The sequence below is a fragment of the Acanthochromis polyacanthus genome, chromosome 6 (genome assembly GCF_021347895.1).
Source record: "Acanthochromis polyacanthus isolate Apoly-LR-REF ecotype Palm Island chromosome 6, KAUST_Apoly_ChrSc, whole genome shotgun sequence".
In the NCBI taxonomy this organism is placed as follows: domain Eukaryota; kingdom Metazoa; phylum Chordata; class Actinopteri; family Pomacentridae; genus Acanthochromis; species Acanthochromis polyacanthus.
The window spans coordinates 11,433,717-11,461,092 of record NC_067118.1 but is presented as its reverse complement, the minus strand read 5'-3'; the positions used below and the strand labels follow the sequence as shown (position 1 = coordinate 11,461,092).

At 39.0% G+C, this 27,376-nt stretch overlaps 1 protein-coding gene across 2 annotated transcripts; it reads right to left on the bottom strand.

The window, feature by feature from the left end:
• Positions 1-572: 572 nt before the first annotated feature.
• impdh2 (IMP (inosine 5'-monophosphate) dehydrogenase 2) lies at positions 573-25,484 on the bottom strand. Of its 2 annotated transcripts, XM_022206314.2 has the most exons (14): positions 25,028-25,484; positions 19,747-19,795; positions 18,573-18,674; positions 18,387-18,461; positions 16,149-16,355; positions 15,389-15,476; positions 15,084-15,283; positions 13,180-13,270; positions 12,773-12,868; positions 5,431-5,574; positions 3,182-3,326; positions 2,701-2,844; positions 1,217-1,300; positions 573-993 (listed from the first exon to the last, which is right to left on the bottom strand). In XM_022206314.2, exons 1-14 carry the CDS (start codon positions 25,123-25,125, stop codon positions 972-974), a joined length of 1,545 nt encoding a protein of 514 aa, XP_022062006.1. In that variant the 5' UTR covers positions 25,126-25,484; the 3' UTR covers positions 573-971. The 2 variants fall into 2 exon arrangements, with proteins under 2 accessions (XP_022062006.1, XP_022062005.1); XM_022206313.2 differs by having other exon boundaries at positions 15,084-15,476.
• Positions 25,485-27,376: the final 1,892 nt, after the last annotated feature.

Below are 27,376 nucleotides of genomic sequence, written 5' to 3'. Positions count from 1 at the left end.
AATTCAACTTCTATGACGATTTCATGTTTTATAAAAATTCTAATTTACTGAAAATTATGTAACTTCTTTCATCTGTTATGACCTCTGGAATAAACAAAGTAAAATAATCCCTTTTAAAAGAATCAAACTTAAAAGCGTTTGTAGTTGAACTTCAGGATTTTCCAAGTTTTTATAGTAAGTATCCAGTTTATATAAAGATCTGGGAGGGTTTAGTGGGTCAGTATTAAATGACTTGTGTATTTTGTCAATGCATAATACAATTCTGCAAAAACAATAAATGAAGAGGTTCTTTATACACAGACAGTCACATCTCTTTCGAAACTCCCAACTAAATGCTTCTAAATTTTCTCCTTTTGTATCCTACATTAGATGAATCATGGTCCGTTGCTTCAGGGCCAGTTTCTCTGTCGACTCGACAAGCTGCAGCATGTCTTCTTGTTCTCCTCCCAGGTAATTTGAGAATCCAGCAATAAGAACAAGCAGCTGACAAATTGCCTCCACGTACATAAACATTCTTGCTTTTATCCCCCCAGCAAAATTGTATAATTAAAAAGAAAAGCAGCAACAGCAGATTGTGGAAAAACACAAAATCTTTATTCTTGGACGACTGATTTAGTTTTTTTTTTGCTTTAAAATGGACACAGCAGTTTAACGGAGACACTGTAACACGACATGAAGACCGGCGGATTTGCCATTTGACTCAATCATACAAGCACAGATTGACAAATGCTTTAACTCCTCTCTCTCACACACACACACACACAAACACACACACACACACACACACATCTCTATACTAAACACAGACGATGCATAGATGGCAGGAAGACCGATGGATCTGTTGGGAGTGTGTTGATCTTCACACACTAATTGATGAAAAGTAAGTTGAGTAGAATCTGACTGTGAGCAGGTCTGGCAAGTAGTGTGTGTTTGCATAATATGTCTGTCGGAGGGATTCTCCTGAAGAAGACTCAAAAGAGACGTTTCTCGTAACTGTGGGAGAGAGGAGAGGAAAAAAAAAATACTAAAGATCACACGACCGTCCATGATGCTCTGAGGCTTCCTGTTGAGACAGATGCTGCAGTGGCCAGAATGGAGGAAGTTTGACTGAAGGTTTGTGCGGTTGTGGCGAGACACGAAACTGAGAAATTTTAACACAATGAAATGTGAAAGGAAGCAAAACAAAAAAAGAGGGGTTGTATGTGTCTGAATGTACCTGTGCAGGCTGTGGACTCCGCCCTCCCTCTGAGCTGACGTTGTTCTCTTTTCAAATTTCAGGTCTCCAGAGTACATCATGGCTCTGAAGGAAGGAAACCAACACAGGATTAGTGAGACTGAAGCCGTGCCCCACATCCACACTATGTACTAATTCCTTTCAGTATCGTCATCTATTGTCTTTTTTTCAACATTTATTTGATTTTTTTAAAAATGGTATTCTTTTTTACACCCTTTACTTTATCATTGTCAATAATCAGATTTCTCATGCATTTGATTTTTTAACTATTTTAATGTTCTTTTCTTTAATCCTTTCCTACTATACTGTCGATTTCATTTATTTATTTGACTCTTTTTACCCTTTACTTACTATTACTATCAGCTATTTTTCGCCTATTTGATTTTTTAAACTTTTTGTTTATTTTATTCTCTTTTACCCGTCATTTTTGTCATCTATTTGATTTTTCAAACTTTTTGTTTATTTTATTCTCTTTTACCCGTCGTTTTTATCGTCTATTTGATTTTTAAACTTTATTTTTTCATTTTACTCTAACCCTTTATTTGTTTACTATTATCATTTTTGCCTTGTGTTTATGGTTTTACACTCAAGGTTCTTGTCTTCCATTTAGTCTTTCCCTTATTGAAATACAGCATTTTATTATTTTATCTGGTGGTGTTGTATTGATTTATTTTGAAAATCTTTTACCATGTTTAACTATTTCTACACATTTGCCTCTCTGACTGTCCTCCTTTTTTTGTCCTGTCTGAAAGTGCTTGTAAGCTTTTTTTTTTTTAAAGGTGATGTATATGTATAGTATACAGTTTTTTTTCAATTAGCATAAAACTCAAATGACAAATTAAGTTCACCATTTCATACTAATGTATTTCCATTTTTTAGCTTCTCTCCTGCTCTCTGTGCTCACATTTACTGCATTTTTAATACAGCTGAATTCAAAATAAAGCTGTTCTCATTTACTAATTTTTTTCAGTTTTTGTTGTCAAACAGCTAAAAAGTGTAACACAGTTAAGACAAAACCCCATTCAGAGCCAAACTGAAGCTCTGCACAGCTAAACTACTGATTTCATAATCGTGACTTTGTTTCAGAAACTAATCAACCACACGAGTTAAAAACAGAAACTGTGCTGTGAATTCGGTATTTCCGTGTAAAATAATCGCTCAGAGAAGAAGTTAGGAGCTGTACGGTCAGCTGTCATGCTGTCAATCCCATCTGCAGAGACCGCTTTCTTCTTTGTGGACAGCAGACTCTGAGCTGCATTTGAAGCTACACACACAGTCAGTTTATAAGATAATATTTGATAAGCTGAAGCTATTATCTGCTCTTTTGCAGTTTGTCCAACTACTACTCTTAATGTTTTGTTCTGTATGTCTACCGATGTCCACATCCATTTTTGTCATGTCTCTAACTTGTCAGGCGCTCGGTAAATTGCAGGCTTGTTCAGACAGATAACTGTGTGTTTGTGGACCTGAGCTGGGTGAGGCTTTTGGCTCCAATGTCCTGGCAGGAGTGTTGACTGCCAGCAAGCAGGTAGGGAACGAACTTATGGATGGACCCTTTGTCCTGCACCGCTCCAGAAACACCCTGAGCAACTTTAATCTTATCACTCTCACTGTGAAGGAGGAGACAGAAAAAAACAGAGTGAGTAGTGTGGTGGCACAGAAACCGTGGATCAACATTTGCCTCAATATCAGGTCAATGAACCAAAACTGTTTGCTCTACAGACACACTACTGATTTATAAGGGAAAAACGTCTGTTCTGGGGGTTTTTTCTGACAGTCATCATTCTTCACCACCATGAAACAGCCACTGGAAATGAAATGAGGAAGAAGTGATGTCTTCTGGGGGAAACTAGCAAAATGTGACGTCTAACGGATGATAATGAGACTGGCTCCAATATGTAAAAAGGCAACAGCCCTCATTTTGATCAGTAATAGTGTTTGTTTTACCTGAAGTATCTGGTCTGGGAGCCCAGGTTTTTGTCCATGGCATCCAGGGAGCCCATACCGCGGTATTTCTTCAGCCTGATGCCGTCAGAGAAGAAATATTCACCAGGAGCTTCACTGGTGGCAGCCAGCAGAGAGCCCATCATCACTGAACACACAAAGGAAATAAGTTCAATCGATTTATAGATAGAACAGCCACTGAAAAGTAACCCTCTGAACCCTAAAATATGCTGACAGGATTGAAAGACATGTTTTTTTAATCAAATAAATACTTAGAAGTTGCAGAAATCCCCCAGAGAACCTAAAAACAGGCTGAATCGATCATCAGATTTTTTACTTTTCCTTGTAGTGTACATCACAAAACAAAATATAAGGGATATCTGGATATTTAATTTTTAAAATCACTTTATTCTACAGGTTTCACTTTGAAAAAGTGCCCAAAAATAATTCATTTGCAGTGTTTAGATTCTGTAAAAACAAAAAATTCTGCGCTCCTCAAAGGAACCGAAAGACCATTTGTGACTCGGCTGCAACCATCAGTTACATGACAACAATTCTGGGACTTCTTTGGGGAACTCTGCTAAACTACGTGCTTTCTTTACACGAAGTACTTGAGAGAGAAAGAATATCTGGAGTTTGTAAAGCTACCATTTTATTCCTAGTTTTGCATGTTTGAGTTTTTCCATTTTCTGAAAATAGTCAAAGAAATCCAACTTTTTTTTAGTATGCTTTCTTTTATGATTTATGGCATCATAGCATTGTTAGACTTTCCAAAAGACATTTTTAAGTTTGTGCTGTTTCCACAGAGGTGCTGGACTTTATATTGCAGTGAAAAATGAAAACATGTGACACAAGCAAAAAAAAAACCATCCAGAAACCGTTCATTAAATGTTTTTTGCTATCTTTTTGTGGTGTAATCTGGTTTTACACAAAGGACAAAATATTCCACATCTACCATTTAAATTATAAGCCTCTCTGTAACGCTGCAAATGTTCACAAAACAACAACAAAAAATAGTAAATGTAATTGAGCTCTACAACACCAAAAGGTTGATATCTTCGTTCTGGAAAAAACAAAAACTTACAGACCAAATATTACACAATGGATTAAACAAATGATGTCAAAACCTTCCACTAGAAAGAAAAACCTGTATATTGAAACAAACACAAATATAAGAAAGTTTGGGGACGGAAGAAAAACTGCTTGCTCTCAATTATGCAGACTTTGTGAAGGATGAATTATCTGTTTTAGTTTATTTCTGTATTTAGTTCTTTAAGCTGTTTTCTGTATATATGTATGTTTGTTGAAAATAAATTAAGATATTGTTAAAAAAATGCATTGGAGCTCCATTGCTTACTATAGAACAGGGGTCGGCAACCCGCGGCTCCGGAGCCACATGCAGCTCTTTCAGCCCTCTGTTGTGGCTCCCTGTAACTTTGGAAAATAAATTGTTCTGCCTTTCAGGCGCATTTCAATGCATTTTAATATAGAGTTTTATTGTGAAATTACCGCTCTTATTTTGACGTGTCACTCCACCGGATGTGCTGCTGGGGTTTTCCCCTGGCTGGGACATGAGAGCAAGGTTGATGCAGAGGAGATGGAGAAGCAACACCTGTAGTTTCACATCGTTTTGTACTCAAGAATGGCAAGCCTGTATATTAAAGCTCCACTCCAAGAAAGACACGTCTTGTCTTTGAGTCAAAAGTACTCATGATAGGGTAATACACGTTACTCGCAAGAACACGGCAGCAGGTCAGAGAGTCAGAGGAGTGTCGTCTTGGAAAATAGGGCAGCGACTTACTGGAGAAAAGTTATTAGCTTAAGATAAATAGATTTTACAAGTTAAACAGACATTCGCAAAATATTGATTTCCAGCTAACATTATGTAACATATGAGGTCCAGGAGCAAAAATGACATTAACCTGGTAAGATAAATATTAGTAGTGGAAGGACACAATTTAAAAAATGAATCTAATTAGAGGCTTTGTAATTAATTAATCATGACTGATTAACAAGGGCATAGAGGTAAAAAAAAAACAAAAAAAAAAAACGATATATGCAGTGTTGTCTTCATTTCAAATGCCAAAAGGATTTTGCGGCTCCCGGTGTTTTCTATTCTGTGGGAAACAGGTCGAAATGGCTCTTTGAGTGTTAGAGGTTGCCGACCCCTGCTATAGACCATGTAGTGAAATCTGAAATAAAGTCTGATATGTTGTATTTCTACATACGATTGTAACCACCCTTATTCGTACCTGTGGATGCGCCCAGAGCCAGGGCTTTGGCGATGTGTCCGACAGTCTGGATACCGCCGTCAGCGATGACCGGGACGCCAAAACGCCTAGCGTACTCCGAAACTTTATAGACAGCCGTGGCCTGGGGTCTGCCACATGCAAGCACTGAAGAGAGAAACAGTGAGATTAATTAAACTTGTACAGCTGAAGACGTTGGTCATCTTAATCACATTTCTGGAGATATAGTCCTGTCAGAAAATACCAAAATGAAGCTTGTAAAATACAGCTTTTCCATCTTTGCCAGCCACTTAATACTTCATATGACATGTCTACAGGCTCCACAGCCGGCTAATGCTTTGATAAACGGGCATTTAAAACATCCCATTTGTTCTCAGAGCGTGACAGGCATGCGTTGTTTAACGTCCCAGTAGGTGATGTTTTTGAATGAACAGTGAATGAGCAGACAGGCTGGGAACGGATTAAAAAGTGAGAAAGAGGAAGTAAAACTTGTCACGTCAGCAGACAAATACCACACTGATCTAAGACCCAGTTCAAATGATAAATACATGCTGCCTCTGTTTAGCTCAACACGGCTGGTCAACTGATTACAACTGCATCTTTTTTTAAGGACTTCAAACAATTATCTTTCGCATTATCAAGTAGGACACAGTAAAGAAGTGCACAACAGAAACATCCCAACAAGAGGAACATTCCAATTCCTTTTTTTAAAACCACAAAACTTGCTGTTTCCCATGAACTCAGGGCTGCAGACTAGTCATCCGAATAATCTTCCACTTCCAAAATGATCAAAACATATAATCATAGTGATGCAAACACACCATAACAGTATTTTTTTTCCAGGTGAGAATGCAGCTAACTTTGCTATATTTAGAGAACTGTGCTATATCTGTCGTCATAAACTGTGCAGCCCAATAAACTCAACCTTCCAATTCATGATTTTTACTGCTCTGTCTTTGGAGAATTGAAATGAAATGAACAACACATCTCATCTCAGGCCTGATGCTGCTCAGCCTCCAAACAGCAGGTGAGCAAAGTTACAGCCATGCCACAAATCAAAAGTATGCCTCCAAATGCAAAAAAAATACATCAAAACAAGGCCACGCATTTTCAAAATCAGCTTTGAATAGGCGACGGTGATGATTTATTATTATCTAAAATAAACAGTCCCAACCAACATGAACACATCTGCTAAACAGAGACACCCTGTGGCTCATCATGTCCACTACACTGAGCAACCCTCTTCTGTTAAGTCATTCCAACACAGGAATGCTTTAGAAATGGCCCAGAGCTGTGGTTTACAGTCACATGTAACAGTTGGATGGGGTCACAGAAGTACAAGTGTTTGGACTTTAGCCACTATCTGACCAATGGCGTCTAGAAACTAGGGCTGTCCCAGACATCATTTTTGGGGTTTTGGAGGTTCAGGGGGACATATCCATGAATGCTAGAACCTTCAATGCACTAGTTTTCAGCTTGTTGGCCAAACTCGCTGTAGATTTGTGGTATCTTGCACTTAAAGGGGAACTTCGGTTTTTTTCAACCTGGGGTCTGTTATCATATGTCATTTCATACATGTGAGTGATGGAGAAATGAATTTTCGACATAGCTCCAGTATTTAGCCAGGCAGGCAGCTTACCAGCTCAGCGAGTGAAAAGTATGGGGCAACTTGCCCCCCCGCGTCAAAGTCCGCCCTAACATGCTTTTTTCCCCACACTGACCGGCTCGGATAGTCTCAATGAGTGTCCCACAACATACTAGAGATGAGAAGTGAACGAAAACCTCCACAACCTCTGAAATCACACAATAGCTCGCGCCAAAACACCGGTTTTGGCACGAGCTATCGCGAGATTTCGGAACGAGATTTGCTTTCTAGCGTCCCAAGATTTGGATACAGACCACAACAAATAGCGATCGCCAAGTAATGTGGAGGTTTTCGTTCACTTCTCATCTCTAGTATGTTGTGGGACACTCATTGAGACTATCCGAGCCGGTCAGTGTGTGGAAAAAAGCACATTAGGGCGGACTTTGACGCGGGGGGGCAAGTTGCCCCATACTTTTCGCTAGCTGAGCTGCTAAGCTGCCTGCCTGGCTAAATACTGGAGCTATGTCGAAAATTCATTTCTCCATCACTCACATGTATGAAATTACATATGATAACAGACCCCAGGTTGAAAAAAAACTGAAGTTCCCCTTTAACTTTTTAGGGTCATCTTTTGCAAATTTTGAAGACTCTGAAAAATTCAAGTTGGAACTATACACTACAGCTGGACCTGAATATCCAAATATTCGGACGTTGTGGTGGGTTCCAAGAATCAATTTTGAGATCCGAATATTCGGATCTCTCCTCTTCTGCCGAAGATGGAGATATCCATGCTAACGTAATGCTAATGCTGTCAGACTGCGAAGGAAGATCAAACTTCTCAAAAATACGCTTGCCCCTGTATGTTCACTCAGTGTCGCTTAAGTTAAATGAGAACTGTGATGAACTAAGATTACATGTCACCAAAAAAAATACTAATTAGTTGCGATGTGTCTTGAATAACGTTGGGTTGTCCTAATTTTGTGGCTATGCTTATATAATAGACAATAAGTACGGATGACGGACGTATCATCAACTACAATAAGAAAAGTTTCAGTAAATCTGAAAAGTATTAGGCGCACATCAAAAACATTAAGTTTGGTTACATGAACAAACTAAAAGTGTGCTCTCTTCCTGGCTCATAACCACATTATCATATTCCTTGATACTGGACAACCTGCAGACCCTTCCTGGTAGAGGCTGTGGCCAGCAGTGACCAGCAGCTGCCCTTATGACATGGGTTTGGTGGTCTAAAAACATCTGTGACCCACACCGCCTCCATGACTTGACATACAGCTTGGCCACTCTTCGTGCACCTTTGTAAGATTCTACCTTTATCTTCATTTTTTATTTGTGTGTAAATAGATGTGTTAATTTGTGTGGACTGTTTTTATTGTCATGTTAAAATTTAAATCATTAACTGCTATCTTGAAAAGTAAAGCGCCTGAATTCAAAGTAAGGTGGTCAACCCTTTGAACCTGCTTTGAGTAAATGTAGTTCAGGGTTCAGAGGGCACGCTTTTTACTCACTGTGGAATCAACAACCATGGTTGGAATTAGAACTTTAAAAAAGAAAAAGCTATAAATGCCTTTTGTGAGGTATAACAAAGATTTGCCACACTTGCTTAAAACTTGATAATTTCTTTTACAAAAATAGAAAAAACCTACAATCGACATGTACAACATTTTTCCAAGTGCCTAAAGGTTAACCCAATATGGAGAGAAAAAAAAACTATAAATACCACAGTTGTTTTACTACTACTACTTAGACTTTCACCAGTTTTAACATGCGCCATCACATCACGCCTATCCTGGCTTCCCTCCACTGGCTCCCTGTCCATTTTAGAATTGATTTTAAGATTTTGCTGATCATTTTGAAAGCTTGCCAAGCTGCATTTGTAATTGGTAGTTGCTAGAGGTACGGACCCGTACTTTCCATTTGCCAATCAGATACGCGCGATCTGGTCACGTGACTTCCGGTAGACGCTGGAGGTACGGACCCGTAGCATCAGTATGGCAGGTACGGACCCATAGCATCGGTACGACAGGTACGGACCCTAAACCTGACCCTAACACTAACCCTAACCTTAACCTTTGCTTACCTTTCAACAGTTTGCAGTGGTTAGCAGCTTCTTGACTCAGCAGACTCGCGTACGGGTCCGTATCTGTCTGGCAAATGGAAAGTGCCGTATCTGTAGCCCACAGCCTACGGGTCCGTATCTGTAGACACTACCTTTGTAATTTGTTGACCTCTTATGAGCCTTAGATCCTCAGGTAAATCCCTTCTGGTTGTTCCAAAGTCGATGCTTAAATCTAAAGATGACCGACCTTTCTCCATCAGTGCCCCTCAACTTTGGAACGGCCAGCCTGAGGAGATAAGGCTTGTAGAGTCAGTAATTTCTTTTAAATCACTTCTTAAAACCCACTTTTATTATAGATTTTCTTTTTATGTGAAGTGTTCTGTATTATGTTCTGTTTATTTTATATATTCTCTTTATTTTAATTTTAACTGTCTAGTTCTTTGGTGTGCTGTCATTTTTAATTCTCAAATTTTTAGATTTTTTGTTTCTAACTTTTAACCTGCAACCTTATTCTGTAGTTTTTAAATTGCTTAGTTCCTTTGCTTGATATGCATGCTAATTTAGCAAATTATTCATTTAATTCGCTATCAGTTTCACTATTTATTTTATTTGACTGCTCCGCCTTGTTTCCTTATGTTTTGCTTGACTGTCTCCGTGTTGCATGTTTTGACTGTCAAAGCACCTTGTGAACACTGTTCTTAAGGGTGCTATATAAAGTATTATTAGTATCATTTTTATGTCCCTACTTGTTTCCTATCTGCTCTGCGGAAACACAACCTGCAGTTCAGCCAAAAAGTCTCTGAATTTTTGTCCCGTGACTGTTGCTCTCAGCTGAGTCAATAATAGCTTCACAGTTGTGCAGCTTTTTTTTTTTTTTTTTTAAATGAATCTGGTTTGTGTAATTAGCTAATTTTTGTGGAACATTTAAGTGAGGGACATAGAATAAGTGATTTTCATCAATCAATCAACATTTATTAATAGAGCACTTTACAACAACATAAAAGAAGACCAAAGTGCTTTCCAACAGCATGATGAAACAAAACAATATGATTTGGTTATCACAAAACCATAAAAACCATAAAAGCCATAAAAAAGATAAAACCAAACTGCAGCACTTTGGTGAAATATCATGATTTTAAATTTTGATTTGGCAAATTTTTCTAATGGAAAGTAGAAATACCAAAAATTCTTAGTTTTTAGCTCTGATAAATACTGTAATTATGTTGACTTTGTTAAAAACAACATGCGTCTCAAAACCCACTGGCAGGTTTTGGGGTTCAGATGGCAAAATGCTGGTCTTTAGTAAAAATGACCATTAAAACCGATCAATAATGATTGATGGACTGAAGTTTAACATTTAATGGTAACCATTTTATCGACTGCATCACCAAGACAGAATATATTATGATAACAGACAAAAAAAATTCATATTTGAATACTGATTTTTTACTTCGACTACTACACCAGCGCTCAATAATCTGTACAAGTTTGGGTCAGTCCAACAGAAAACAAATATCCAGTGTCCAGTATCTCAGTGTAGAGACACTGGACACTGGATATTTTCCAGTAAATGTCCAGTGTCTCAGTGTGATGACACCATCAGAACCAGAAATCAAAGGGTCAGTGGGGTGGGTGGAGGAAGAGCAACACTCACTCAGGGTGATTGACAGGTTAGTATGGACACGGGAACAAGCAAAACCCCAAAACCCCAAAGGCCAGCTCCTAGAAAAGACTACAGCTACAGATGCAAAGCTGTTACTTATTTAATATAGCAGACTGTGAATGGGGAGGAGGGACGACGACAGTGTGACAGTGAAGCCAATCGGAGCCCAGCACAACGACTTACTGGAGTATCCTGTAACAGTGGTTGGGGTTTTGGGGCTGTGGAGCTTTATAGCTGGTGGAACACTGAGGGGAACTGGACATGGACGCACAAACACACTCACAACACACAAACACACACCATACGAACACCGAGGTGAGAGAAGAGAAAGGAGGAGGCAGGTAGAGACAACCAGATGAAGATGACACAAATAAATGAAGAAAACAATAAGCAAAAGAAAATGAACAAGAACAACTGATGATGTGGGAGGAATCGTGATCAAGATGAGTAGACAGCTACGGTCAGAGACAAAAAGCCACCAAATATCTATTAATCGTCAAACTGCAAAGACAACAGAATTCACCCTAGTGACAATTTAGATCCAAAACCCAAAGCTGACAACAATCTGAACTGCCCAATTTAAATAACAATTTAATGTCAAACGCCAGAATCACACAATAATTAGTTTATACACATGGCCATAACATCTGAGGGAAATGTCAAACTATACGACACATAACTTACTAGGGGTTGACCAGATAGAGGATCCAATATTCAGCTTTTTTTGTTTTAAATTTTACCGAATTGTTATTTTTTTCTTTCCAGATTGCATATAAAATTAATTAAAAGTTTAATGTATTAATAAATTCTAAGATCAAAAAATAAATTTTAAAATATATTAAGATAAAAAATAGCAATAATTGCAAATATAAATGCAATTATTAAATGTGGTGGCATATTAAGGATTTCAAATAATTTATTTTAATTTATTCTTTTTGAATAATAAATGACTTAATTTGTTCTGTTATTTTTCTTTTTAACTCATGAATTAATTTGTAGACACTTCTCTCTACTTGTAGTCATCAGTGAATAGCAACAGTCAGCAATAAATGGTGAAAAGATTTATTTCAGGTAAACATATTTAAAACATCTTACTTCTGTGTCGTTATTTTTTCCTTTCCAAATTGCAGATAAAATGAAATTAATTTTTAATTTAATTCATTAATAAACTCAACTAATTATTTTTACTAATTATTGTAAATATAAATGTAATTATTAAATACTGAGCTATTAAACATTTTAAATCAATTAATTTTCATTTATTCCCTTTATAAATAATAAATTAATTTGTAGACAGTTCTCGTTACTTGTAGTCATCACTACAGAGCGATGACCCTATTGTGATGACAGTGCTCACAGGAGCAGTGTCATCACAATCATCAGTGAATATCAACAGTAAGAAATAAATGGTGAAAATTTTTCCATTTTAGTTAAACATATTTAAAACATTATCAAAGACATTTTAATAAAATTTGTGTTGAGGTTTGTGTAATTCTAAGATTTTTACTGTAAATGTATGTCAGTTCAAAAATATCTGTTACCAATCTCCTTGATTATTCATAATCATATTGAAAATAACCATATCGGTCAACCACTACACTACATTTATATTTTTTCCACAGCCATAAAGATGATCAGACAGAAGAGGCAGACTTCCAGGATCAGAAATGTCATCAATAATTAACTCCAAAGGCAACATGGCAACAAACTATGAGAGTTTCAGGAGTCTCAAAAAGCATCCTACATGTAGAATCGATTATCTTCTACCAGGTTTTACTACAACAGGACAAAACAACTAAATACTGAGCCATTACATGGCAAGTCCCAAAATTTGCATCAGTCACGCCAACCAAACTAACTATCCCCCTAAAACAGTTTGACCAAATGGAAAAACTGCATCTAGCTCCAGTATGATGTTCATTCCTCCCATATGAATGGCAGCTAGAATAACCACACTGAGAGATGCTTTGTGGATGCGGCTGAGGTGTGTAGTGTTTGTTGTGTTGGGTCAATCACTCACCTTCCTGTGTGATGCAGATTGAACCACTGCCCATCCCAACTCTCAGTGCGTCTGCTCCAGCATCGATCAGGTTCTTAGCCTGAGCTGCAGTCACCACTGGGACACAGAAATGGAGGTTAGTGCTCGAAAACAACAGTGTTTTCTGCAAGCAATTTGTTCAGCAACAAGTGAGTCGAAAGCTTCAGGGAAGCACAAGCAATAGTTTGAACATTCAACAGCTTGATGTAGCTCAATGCTTCTTCTTTTCCTCAATGATATGGTTTTAACTAATCAATAACAAATCAGTTTTGCAAGAGCAAATGTACAAACAGCATCTACTTCACTTAGGATGGGAAGCAAGGATTAATAATATCTTTTCTGATGATCCATGCATGTCTTGGTGTCAAAGTAAAGACAAGTGTATTTACCGTTTCCTCCAATGACCTGCAGGTTGGGATACTTTTCTTTAATGTACTTAATCATGTTGATCTGGAAGATGGAGTTGCCCTGAGAAGAGTCCTGGAAATAGAGAAGCAACACACGTCATTACCTGTAAGACATGGTTCCTTTCACTAACCCTCACTAAAAAAAAAAATAATAATAATAATACGGAGCATTAGCTTTGCTTCCACAGGCAGGAAATCATTCAAAAATGAACTAAACACGGTGAGTGGGAGAAAACCTAACAGTGCATAAACTCAACTCTGATTGTAATGTTTATTCTGTCCTGCACACAAGTCACTGTGCATTGAAAAAAAAGAGCTAATTTCCAGGAGCTCCAGTATGAATTCAAATTATGTAACAAAGCTAAAAATCACTTAAACCCCTGGTTTTAGGTTTGTGTGAGCTGCCAAACACTGTTGGGATAATCAATGACGTCGACAATGAAAACACAAAGCAGTAATGGTGTGAATTTTCAAACATTTCCTTAACTGATAGTCGGCTACGTAAATAATCAGTCTGTTGAATGAATGAAATACAGTGGACATATTTCCACATACTGATGAAGACATTTCTAACCACTGGCACATAATATTTGCCATAAATCTGGCTCAGATACATTAGGAATTAGAAGAAACGATTATGTAAACACCAAGTTTACAACAAAGCAAGTGTTAAACACAGAAAACAAGCAGCAATCTTTCACTTGAACTTATCAATTTCGGCATGGCATTATTTTGCGACCTTTCTGAGCGGTCAGCAAATATACCTGTAACTATCCATCCATTCTCTATACACCACTTTATCCTCACTAGGGTCGCGGGGGTGCTGGAGCCTATCTCAGCTGACTTGGGCGAAGGCAGGGGACACCCTGGACAGGTCGCCGGTCTGTCGCAGGGCTACATATACAGACAAACAATCACACTTGCATTCACACCTACAGGCAATTTAGAGTACTCAATTAACCTCAGCATATTTTTGGACTGTGGGAGGAAGCCGGAGTGCCCAGAGAAAACCCACGCATGCACAGGGAGAACATGCAAACTCCATGCAGAAAGATCCCAGGCCCACCCCGGGATTCGAACCAGGGATCTTCTTGCTGCAAGGTGAAATACCTGTAACTATCTCATTTAAAAGTAAGATGCTCCACCTGATGGTACAACCTGGTATTACAAATTTACAACACATTTTCTGACATGCAGGTCCCTCATCATTAGCCTTATTGGTAAATAGAGTTTTAGCTAAATTATTGACAGCACCTAATCAAATATCAACATCAAGAGCAGGGATAGATTTTAATATCTTTTGTCTTTGAAGCTGCTAAATACACTCAGAAAGCTCAAAACCCAACATTATAATGAACTTAAATTATGTAGTCACATATTTTGGAGGAAAGTGTTAATTAATAGACGGATTGGTGAAATTGTTAAGAGATTCTTCGACACACTCTAATGTGCTTCCCAAAACCAAAAACTGATCCCAAGTTGTCATCTTGATGCAGAAATTATGGTTTTTAGAAGACTGTGTAAGTATTGAATGTATACAGGGGAGTAAATGCCAAAAACTGTGAATGATAAATGTGAAAGATGCTGATAATACTCCACATTATATAATAATGTTCTTTATAATGAGTTCATACACACAGGTTTTAAAGTATTTTAAAATACAGCAATATGCTTGAGTAGACCTTCACAGAGGCATTATGGGTTCCCTTTTACTGGCAGTTGTTAAAGGAAGAGTTCAGCTTTTGGGGAAATATACTTATTTGCTTATCATCTTGTGATACAGTCCAGTGCAGTCCAGTCCAGTCTCTTTGCACAAGACTTGTCTTCTCCAAATATATGTTGTAAACAGTTTTGCCCTCTAAAACCTAAACTAAAACCCTTCTTACCAGAACTACCGCATCCACTCCACTCTGCACCAGCAGGTCCAGACGGTACTTGTCATCATTGTGGGTTCCGATGGCGGCACCACACAGCAGCTGTTTTCGAGAATCTTTGGAGGCCAGAGGGAAATCTCGGTTCTTCTTTAAGTCTGTGCGGGCGATGATGGACACCAGGGAGCCCTCTTCGTTCACTATGGGCAGTTTACCTGCAGGAGGAACCACAGAGATGAAGACATGATCATGCAGTGGCATATTTATCTGCTTTATGTCATTGCAAATAAAATTATTCTTAAAAGAAAAACATTCCTCACCTTTCTTACTCCTCTGCAGGATTTCATTGGCTTCTTTCAGTGTCACTCCAGCGGGGGCTACAACTAGATCTTCTCGCCTTGTCATCACCTGTGGAGATGGTGACAAAGTGTCTAAATATGAGGTCAAGAGAACTATTGTATACAAATTCAGGCTTTACATTGGTTGTTGCTAGAGATACGGACCCGTACCCGTAGTCTGTGGACTACGGATATGGAACTTGCCATTTGCCAATCAGATACGCGAGATCTGGTCACGTGACTCCCGGTAGACGCTAGCGGTACGGACCCGTAGCATCGGTACGACAGGTACGGACCCTAAACCTGACCCTAACACTAACCCTAACCTTAACCTTTGCTTACCTTTCAACAGTTTGCAGTGGTTAGCAGCTTCTTGACTCGTGAGACTCGCGTACGGGTCCGTATCTGTCTGGCAAATGGAAAGTGCCGTATCCGTAGGCCATAGGCTATGGGTATGGGTCTGTATCTGTAGACACTACCCTTTACATTACTATATGAGTAGACTTGCTATATTTCTTTTCTTACTTTAAATCTAAAATTGTTGTATTTTGGCCCTGTAGCTATCATATAAAAAGTAGATCATGCAAAACTCCGAAGCCTATAAAAGTTTCAAAATTAAACATTTGTAGTTTTCTATTAAAATATGAGAAAAAAGTCTTAATTCTTCTAGTCCAAAAACTTGAATCCAAACCACAGCATCATGTTTGCAGTCAAAAAAGCATTACATCCAAACACTGCCCACCTCGCTCAGTGGAAGCTCATGGTCCTCCTCCTTCAGGAAATCGATGTCTCTGGAGGAGATTATTCCCACCAGCTTGCCGCCCATCTTGCCGTTGTCTGTGATGGGGATGCCACAGAAGCCATGGCGGGCTTTGGCCTGGAAGACGTCCCGAACTCGCTCGTTGGGGCTCATCACCACTGGGTCTGTGATGAAGCCCTGCTCATATCGCTGGAGGGAGGGAAAGAAGGGACGAAAGGGATGAGGAAAAACAAGGATGTGGAAGAGTAAAGGGAGGCAGGCGAAGGAGATGTGAAAGGTGTAAAAGAGATGACAGCCTAAACTCTACAGTTAGGGAGCAAAGGATGCAGAGAAAAATGTTTCTACAGGATCTAATACAACTACATTGAGTACAGAGACAAGGGTATAAAACATGCACAGAATAAAATACTGTGAGATGATAAACAGGAAGATAAACATACAAAAAGAAAATGGAAAAGACATTACCCTTCTGGACCCTAAGCAGTTTCTGGGTGTTTTCTGCTCCTGCACTATTTTTACTTACTGTCAGCTCAACATTCACTTCCACAGTTTCATTTAGCAGATGTTTTTATTCAACATGACGTACATCTGAGAGTAGATACAACACAAGCAAGGATCTAGTCAGGAGAAAACAATCTGGACAAGAGCCATAAAACAAGTTCAAGTGTGACCAATAAGACCTTGGTGCCTACAGGATCAGGATTTGCTTTGTTTTTGTTGCAGTCTGTCACGTGCAAAGTTGTTCAGTGAAGAGCTACAGTCGAGGTCAAAAGTTTACATACACTTGTAAAGAACATAATGTCATGGCTCTCCTGAGTTTCCAGTTATTTCTACTCGGAAAAAAAAAATACAGACACCGGTCGCAAGACTAAACTTTAAATAAATTAAAGACCTATGTTGTAACAGCACTATTGTTATTGTTTCATTAGGTTTAGGCACAAAAACTAGGTTAGGTTCATGGAAAGCTTGTGGTTCGGGTTAAAATGATCACTTTTAACATGGTATACAGTCGTCATGGCAATAGTAACCATGTCAGAGCAGCAATGTGAATTGAGAACAGTGGGCAGCGCTGTCGGGATAACGGGCCGTCAGGGCCTTTGGATTCAGCCTGTTGAAAGATATGCTTAACGCATGCTGCTACGCATGCCATCCATCTCAATATCCTTCCAGATTTCCCTCTTCTGGTGGATCTAATTTTGCCATTTCTGCGAATGCTCCATAGGCCTGTTATGTATCGGTCTACTCCTGCAGTTGCTCCTAAAACGCTGTCAATAATTTCCACCGCAGCCTCCGTAATTCAACCGAGAAAGATGTAGAAAAAGACGTGCAATAAAAAAACAACTAAAATAACCCCCAATCACTCAGATGCAGATTCGCACAGGACTAGTATTATCCCAGGACATCGGTGTTTGGCAAAATATAGTAGGTAATTTGCGGGGGAATTATTACTTTACCAATTACCGACATGGTGATTAAGATCACCGACCTCCTCGGCTATTGTTACAAATCACCAGAGGTCCCCAGGTAATACTAATCCCGTGCGAATAGGGCTTTAGACTATAATAACACATTACAGATGAGTAGTGGAACTAGAAATGTCCCAGTGAAGTTTGTTTTCTTTTTACCCAATCTGGTCTGAGTCATTTCATATTCAGTGTCTGTCAACAACATTTTCCTATTACAAACTTTAAGTATTGTAGCTTAGCCATTGCTGTACCACCACATAGAGTCTCTTTGTTTAATACTGCAACAACAAGAAGAGGCAGGCAAGCAGAGAGCAATGTAGGGTACCATGACGCAATCTTCTGTGAGGCTTAATGGCGTCGGGTCAGCACACATGTATTATATCAAGACTAAATCATTGATCATATAGCCCAGTGGCTTATATATTGAACTGATACTGTGGTAGATAGTCATTATATTAAACAATTGATTGATTTTGCTGCTCATATTAGGTAGTAGGTACATAACCATTAATTTACAATACATGTGTGGCAGCAAATATAAGCAAAAGGACAGGGCTGAAGTTATTGCAGAAGTCTACAGTTAAAAATTTCCTTGATCTAATGATCAGACTCAAGACATCCCTATTTCAATCCCACTGGCAGGTTTTGGGGTTCAGATGATGAAAAGAAAAGAGTCCACGAAACAGCTGTTATGGTAAAGAAGTAAAAAAAGAGGTGAACAAATTGAGGATAAGATGGGAGTCATCATCCCTACCTTGACTTTGCGAACTTCGTTGGCCTGGAACTCTGGAGTACAGTTGTGGTGGATGAAGCCGATGCCACCTGTTAGCTGGGAGGAGAAATACATCAGCGTGTGTGAGTTAGCATCACGGCATCCAAATGTAATAGTGGAACACCAAACGCTCTTACTATCCAAGGAAACTATGTGCGTCATACTCACTGCCATAGCAATGGCCATGTTGGCTTCTGTGACAGTGTCCATGGGCGAGGAGACAAAAGGGGTTTTCATGGTGATTTGCTTTGTGAGCGCCGACGTCAGGTCCTGAAGAAGAAATAGACAACAGATTATTCAGTTCAGAATTTCAAGCTTCATGTCACAGTGGGAAATACACAAATGGAAATAGATTCAGGGTCCTGGCATTGTGGCATTGAATGGACTTGCTCTCATATAGCGCTTTACTACTCATCAGAGTACTCAAAGTGCTTATAAAACAATTGCTTCCATTCAACCACACGCTCACACATTCTCACTCTGGGGCGGACGGAAGCGTGGCTGCCAATCCGTGCCTACGGCCCCTCCGACCACCACCAACATTCACACGCATTCATACACCAGTGAAGAGCACTGAAGGCAAGGTGGGTTAAGTGTCTTGCCCAAGGACACAACAGCACATGACTAGGCGAGAGCGGGAATCGAACCGCCGACCCTTTGATCATTGGACAACCCGCTCTACCACCTGAGCCACAGCCGCCACATTGCTTTAGGGACAAGAAACAGTGTCTTGTTGACTGTCACCAGAGTCAGAAATTCTCAAAATTTTCATATTTACAACCTTAATCTCTGAGGTTAGACGTTATTCTGATGCAACACTTACTGCACACCAAGTTTGGTGAACAGTATCACATTGTTATACCAAATACTTAAAAAAAATCCACACACACACATTCATTTTCTCATAAAAGCAATAAAGCGCAACTTTGTTTAAGTTCAATATTCACTGCTGCAGTCTTGCTTGGTCTGGCATGAGCTGCAGCTTATGGCGTTGAATGCTAGTGAACTTTAAACCAGATCTTGCTGCATAACACATCATCTCTCCTTAGTACTTGGACTTTCTGACATCTCTTCTTGTGCTACTGTCACATTACGTTTTAGCCATTATTCCATAAATATCAGTCACACCTTTTAACAAAAAATAAATGTACTGCTTGGCCTTGTGAAGGCACTGTGAACCGAACTGAGGATGTATTTACGATGGGAGGTGCACCGTTGATAATCCACATCTTACGCGGTCCCTTCCAAAACATCATCCCACACTCAGAGTAATTTAATACCACAACATCAGTTTTAATCCCATTTTGCATGTTAGTAAATATCTGTCCATCTTTTGACTCACCACTTGGTCAGATGTGAAGTCAATGTAGCCTGGAAGAATCAGGAAATCACTGAAGGAGAGAAAGCGATGAGAAAAATTAAAATTCTTGCATCACCTGTTATTTTAACAGCTTTGAATCATCTTCAGCTAAGGAAACATGTATGTCTGGCTTATTTGACATAAATGTATGCTTTTTCCTGTTACTTCCAATTATCTGATAGACAAAAATGTCTGTTATGCTTAAATAAATGAAACCCCAATTAGCAAAACGTGTCATTTTTTCCCCCTAAACATGAAGACAGGAAAGATTTGATTTTAATCTGAAGACATTTGAAAGCTAAGAAGCAAAAATTCAATGAACCTGTTTTCAATGTTCATTTAACAGATTTCACACGGTAAAAACCGTAACAAATGAATATGTGTGTAGCCAAACACTTTCAATAGATTTTGTTTTGTTCAAGTGTGTGGACCTTTACAAGTTTCTTTGCTCAGAAACAGAAAACCAAGAACGTATTCGAAGAAAAACTAAGGCTGGCCCGAATGGCAATTTCTGGGCTCCAGATATTCAGACCGATTAATGACAAATATCCAAATATTCGTATTGAAACATAATGCCTGACCGTTGGGTGGGTGTGTGTTGTAACGGCCAAATATTTGGGTCCAGCCTTGAAAAAAACAAACATAAATTTCTTTCACAGGAACCAAAAACTGGTTTCATGTTTCGAATGAGAGGAAAAACATCCATGCCACTGATGAAAGACAGTGTGCCGCCATGTGACAGCGAGGCCCAGAAACATGCAGTGCATTCCGGCATGTGATCCAAGGGCCAGTTGGTCATTAATACTAAACGTTGATGCATCAACAGCATTCAAACTTGTCAGCACTCAAAGGGTCTTCTGTGTGCATTTGCTTTGAAAATTGTTCTTTTTTAAACTCATTAAACATCATAATACACACACAAAGCACAAGTAAAGTATTACCGATTCTGATTAATCAATTCTTTTGAATACTTTTTGGATGTTTGAAATTCTTTTTTAATGCATTATGGAATTATGTGATCACTAAAAATACCAGAAAAAGCGAAAACTTACTTTTTTTGCTTTTATATGCAATCACAAATACATTCTTTTTAAAATTACATAACAAAATACAAAGCAGTGAATGCTCACATTTAAAAATCTGTAGCCAGCTTGACAAATAAAAATTAATCAATTTTCTATCAATCAGCTATGAATCAATGGGCAAATTATGACTAAAGGTGTTTGCTACATCATAGAAAGCAAAGAAGAACTACTCATTTCATATACTTATTTAAATATTGTTGTAGTTGCTCAGTTTTAAGATGGAGAGTAGCATTTGTACTTAAGGAGGACATCCACACACATGCTCCAAATATAGCTGGCCCAGAGGAAAAGAAAATTCAAAAAGAGATCTCAAAAATGTCTCATTTACTTCTCCTAGACAACTTTGAGATCTGTGTGACACCAAACTGAGACTAAGGCTTATTTCTCCTGTGTCTCATTTTTTTCTCCTGAGCAATAAGATGCACTAAATCTCAGTTTAGTCTCCTTTAAAGTTTCAGAAGAGATCTCAACAAGCTCTCATATAATTCTCAGAGTTTCTCAACTTTTGTGTCTCTTTGTGATCTCAGGCAGAGAAATCAGAGAGCTCTCTCTAAGAACTCAATCTGTTCTCATCCCAGCTTCAGTTCATGCATCTCATGCTAAGCTCAGAGAGAACAAATGAAGAGATCTCCACAAGCGCTCATTGAATTCTCAGACTCAGATCAAGGTTTTGGTTGTTTTTAATCATCTAGCATGTTGACTTTATTGTAATCCACATGATATTTTTTTTAATTAATTAATAAAGATTCAGATTACTTTATTCATCCCAAAAGGGAAATTCATTTGTCTGTCAGCTCATCTGTTATTTGCTATAGAATTATAAAGCCTGATCGCTGTGGATACAAAGATCTTCTATATCTTTCCGTCCTGCAGTCCAGAGAGAGGCCCATCACGATATTATGAGTGGATGATCCGTGGTGTTTAGAATGATAAATCCAGTCAAGTGGGAGGAGAGGGTGACATGATTGAAGTCACCATATATTATTATAAGTGCCTCAAGATGTTTAGGCTGTATCCTGGCAACTTCTTATTTGTTGCAGCATTTATAAGGTGTGTGTGTGTGTGCAGATTAATATATGCATAGGGTGGCATAGCTCAGTGGGTAGAGTGGTTGTCTCACACCCAGAAGGCTGGGGTTCAATTCTGAGTCTGTTGTGCTCATGTGGAGCTGTGAGTGAGTCTCACATATTGCTCCGTAGGAGCTCCACTATTGTTCATTTTCTTTTCCAGAGGAGAAATAAAGGAGCCATTAAAAACACTGTATTGAGATTAGCAGGGTATCTCCCACAAGTCTCAAGTATGACTCCCTCTAATTATCCTGTCTCACCTATTTCTCCTAGTGAATTTTAGGAGAAACGTATGAGAAACCTTTAGACAAAATAGAAACTAAAATGAGGCTGACATGAGAATCTCAAATTTGTCTCCTGAGCTGTAGAAGAGCAAGCTTTGAGCAGTAAAATTTTCCTCTGGGGGGTCTACACAGTGCAGCACAACAACACAGGGCTGCGTAAGCAGAGACCTAAATTTAGGTCGAGAGTGTACTGAAGGAATGTGTCGCCCCTCCTAATTTCCAAGAGGTTGTAATTTAGAATACACCAGTGTTTTCACTGTCTTAGACAGGTACAAGGGATCCTTTCAGTCTGATAGTGTGTAATTTAAAAAGTAAAAACAACTGCAGCCTGTGGGGAAAGTTCAAATGTGTCTGAAGTAGCGCTATCTGTCTTCTAAAGACACAGAATCACTAGTTGTGCAAACAATGGTGGTTGATTAATTATTAAACATCCTGTTCTTGAATTTTGCAACAACATTCACCTTCAAGGGACACTAGTTTAAAAAGTTAAGCTCAGTTAGTGCTATTTTGCCTGTGAAAACCGCTGTACAATAACAAGAAGTTCATGTAGCAAAATTTCTCCATTATTGTTTGACTAGTTAGAAACTGTGTAACGGTAAAACGGGAAATGTAGGATCCTGTGTTTTATTAGCTTTAGGGCTGGACCCGAATATCCCAAATATCCGAATATTCGTTCGCTACGGCACTATCCGGATATTAATTTTGGTATCCGAATATTGTCCCCCCCCCTCCCCCCTCCCTCCCGCCGTCGGACGTCACCGGGCGGAAAGAGTATGCAGCGTTACTGTCTTCCCTCCACCTTCGGCCCACCTCGTCCTGTGATCACATAAACATATACACATATGTCGATGTGATCACCCCCTCCTCCCCCCAGACGAAAATATTCGGAGCTCGTCTCTTCCCTGCGCCTTCGGCCCATTTCGGCTCATCCCGCCGTGTTCTTTGGCTCATTTCGGCTCCTCCATTCGTGTTTGTAAACACCACCCGAATGGCCGGGTGGCTGCCGACTCTGAAGCCACGCTTCACTTCGTTGCATAAACACAAGACAAGATGCTGAAGACCGGTGTTTGGGAATTCGTCAGTTTAACTAAAGACTAAACGAGGGCAAAATGTGGACCCGGGAGACCAGACGAACGGATCCGAATATTCGACCCGTCTGCGCCCCCCTCTCGGTCGGACGTTACGGGGCAGAACGAATATCCGGATATTCGTCTTTAATAGGTCCCAAATATTCGGAGGCCAGAAACCACTATTCGGGCCAGCCCTATTAGCTTTACCAAAAATTAGTTTTTAAAAAAAAATCGTTTTCACTCTAAATTAAGCTGTTGATTGTTTTATGTTTTATAAAAGGTCAGAAAATGGTAAAGGCATTTCCCAAGTTTAAGTTGACATCTTCAAATGTCTTGTTTTGGCCACAATACAAAAATATTCAACTTTAAGAAACAGAGGAGGAAAGAAAACAGAAAATTTTTCAGCTTCTTAAATTTCAATAAGAGCATTACTTGATAATTGATCACTTGGTATGAAAATAATTAGCAAGCAATGGATACAATTTCTATAAGAATGTTTAAGAAAGTGTTGGAGTTCCAGGACAGTCTATGTATAAAGATAAGTTAGGTTAAGCTAGGAATAAAGAAACAAGAAGATATTCACATTTAAGAAGCTAGAGTTAGAGAATTGATTAGTTGATATAAATCTCACTGACAATAAATTCAATAGTACTTGTTGCAGCTTTGCCTTTAGGTGGGGTGGTAAATGAATCTTTAGATAAATAACAGACACATTAATCTGTAATTAAATGTCCAAGTTATTTGTTTTTCAGTTCTAATACTGTCTAATATTAGAACATCATACTGAAGCACATTTAGTTTACTGTGATGGAGTCAATAAAAAACAAAATATTTACATTTAAGTAGCTGGGAATAGGAGAATTGATCATCCTGTATCAAAACATTTATCAGTTAGTGTGCTTTTCAGCTCTAAAAAGTTTATAATCTAATAATAGAGTCTTATACTGGAGTGGGTCAATGTATAAAGTTAGCTAGCTTAGTTTAGTAAGCTAGCATGTCATTGAGTTCACTGTGATGGAGGAATAATTTTTTTTTTTCACATTTCAGGAGGTGTAAATAAGAGAACTGGATGACAATAATTTGCAATTATTTTGATAGGGTAGTTGTATTTCGGTTTTAATAAAAATATAGTGTAATATAAGGGTTTAACATAAGTTTTATGACAGTTTATGTATAAAGTTAGGTAGCTTAGTTTAGTAAGTTAGTATGTCATATTCAGTTTACAGTGATGGAGTTAAAAAAAAAAAGGTGAAAATATTCCCACTTAAGAAGGTGTAAATAGGGTAACTGACTACTCTGGATAAAAATAATTGTCAGTTAAGTAAATGCAGTAGTTTGCTTTTGAGTTTTAATAAATATATAATCTATTAGAGTATAACTCGAGTTTTATGGCAGTTTATGTATAAAGTTACCTTAGATACCAAGTTAGAATGTCATATTCAGTTTACTATGATGGTGGAGTGAAAAAAATGAAAATATTCACATTTAAGTACGGGAACTAATTACTCTGGATGAAAATGGCAATTATTTTATTAAAGTAGTTAATTTTTCGGTTCTAACAAATATATAATCCTATATTACAGCTTAACTCGAGTTTCGTGACAGTTTATGTCAAAAGTTAGCGATTTCAGTCAGACTGAACTAGCATGTTAGCTAACGCACTACATTACTAAGTTAGCACACCAACAAAACACAGAGAATGTTTCGGGCCCGGTAAGACCTGGGACAGAGAGCCGAGAGTAATCGTGTGTCTTTACTTGTACGTGAGTCCGTCTCCACCGTTGAACAGCTGTTGCCCCGTCAGCCCGTCCTCGGGGACGTAACCGGTCTGTCCGCTGATCAGGTAGTCCGCCATGTCGTCCCGGCAGGCTGCCAGTCAGTTCGCTTCGGTCTCCAACCGACGTCAACTGGAGCCGCTAAAAAGGCAACGAGTGAGCGCGGAGAGCGAACACACGAAAATGGACACCGAGAACTTTCTGACTTCGACCCCCCTAGTCAGTTAGCCGTCCGAGCGTCGACCTGCTCGTCGCGCCTGCGAGCCTCTGAGGAGCCGCGGTGGTCGCTGCAACCGTTCCAGTGTGAGTTAACGGTTAAAACGGGAGCAGAAAACGCGGTGGAGGATATAACGTGTATTTCTAGAGGACTATCTGACCGCTGTGGATCAGATCATGTTCTCCTGCAGCTCCTGCGGACACGTGCGTTGTTCCCGTCTGACAGGTTTTCCGAGTTGACGTCACATCCGGCCGACCCGCCCCCTCTTTAACATGACTGCAGTGGAAGCAGCTCTGAAAATGCAAAGAAAAGACTTTCACAGCAAGTGTGTGAAGGAAAAATGATGTAGAGGAGCCGTATGTGAAGCCAAGAGGACCAGCTGCATCATTCGAGTGAACAGCATGAGTCTGCAGCACAGGAAGCTGCATTTTCAGGACCTCATTTCTAGGACCCTTGTTTTGTATGCTCCACTTTTTTTTACTTCAGCAGGGAGAAAGCTTTTCTACTCCACAAATACTGGCAATATGATGAACTCTGTGCAATGTTTAATATAATAAACCTTTAACTTATAAAGCAGAAAGTACAATTTGAACAGAATGTGGTGCTTTTGGTGGGGTAAACCTTTAAACCCATAACTTGTTCTTTAGAAAGTATGAAAAAGAACATGAACTCCTTGAACTTCAATGCACTAGGTTCACTGATGTTCAGGCTTCACTGATTTTCTTCGAGAGAATGCAGGATCGCTTTATCATTCTGAAAATGGCAACCACATAAATCTGGGACATAGAAGTCAGACAGTGAAGGTCAGATCAGTAAGGCTCATGGTTCAAAAGCTCAAACCCACATTTGGCTGCTTCTTCCATCTGATGCTGAGTAGAGGACACATTGTTCTGAAGCAACAGAAGCCAGCTCCAAGCTTTAATAATAATGGATTAGATTTATATAGTGCTTCACAATGGATCCATTATTCATTCACTCACACATTCTCACTCTGGTGGTGGTAAGCTACATTTGTAGCCACAGCTGCCAAGGGGGAGACTGACGGAAGCATGGCTGCCAATCCACGCCCACGGCCCCTCCGACCACCAACATTCACACACCAGTGTGAGAGCAGCACTGGAGGCAAGGCAGGTAAAGTGTCTTGCCCAAGGACACAACAGCACATGAGCGGGAATCAAACTGCCTACCCTTCGATCATTGGACAACCCGCTCTACCACCTGAGCCACAGCCGCTTTCTTCTCTTTATTTCTTTGATTGCCTCGAACATTTGAATTTTTGTGGATGGCGATATAAGGCTTTGTAGTAAATTTATGGCCCAAAATGGGAGTTCTTCGGCCCTGATACTACCCTCATTTGAGAAGTTTACATTTTTTTCCATTTTCAAGGGCTACTAATGAAAATGGGCTTTCTACTGGAGCCATTCAGTCATTTGGATTTGCTGAAAATGGTGTTTTTGTTCTCGGCAAATGTCATGGGTGTGGCAGTTACATTTCTCCATCTACTATGAAGAACAGGAGACAATACAAACAAGACCACCTGAGACACCGAAATCCTTTTTTTTTTTTAAGAAAAAATGAAATGTAAATGTCCTCCATTGAGAAATCTATTATATATTCTTACAGAAATGTTCTGGGGCTCCAATACCATCCTTGAGTGAAAATGTGGCACTTTTTGTCATTTTCAAGTGCCAGTAATAAAAAAACCTGATTTTTTTGATGATGATGAACATGGATCATCCACTTCGTATCTGCCTCAATGAGCAACGAAACATTGGTGGTGGAGGGCTCCTATCCCTGAAAGATTCAGAAAATCCTTCTTACCATCAGCAATTATATTATTTAATTCTAAAGTAAACAGATGAGACCCCAGACAATTGAATTTCCCTTCGGGGATGAATAAAGTTATGGTATTGTATTGTATTGGTTTCTGCTGGAGGCATTCAATCAATACAACAAGGTCTCTGAAAACTTGAATCTGCACCTAATATTTTCTATAACCTTGTATTTGTTATGAAGGATTCTATTTGTTCATTAATGCACTAATTTGCAAGATTTTGGAGATATATATCATTTGAGATTGTGGCTTTGGAGAGTTTTAAGCATTCACATTATAA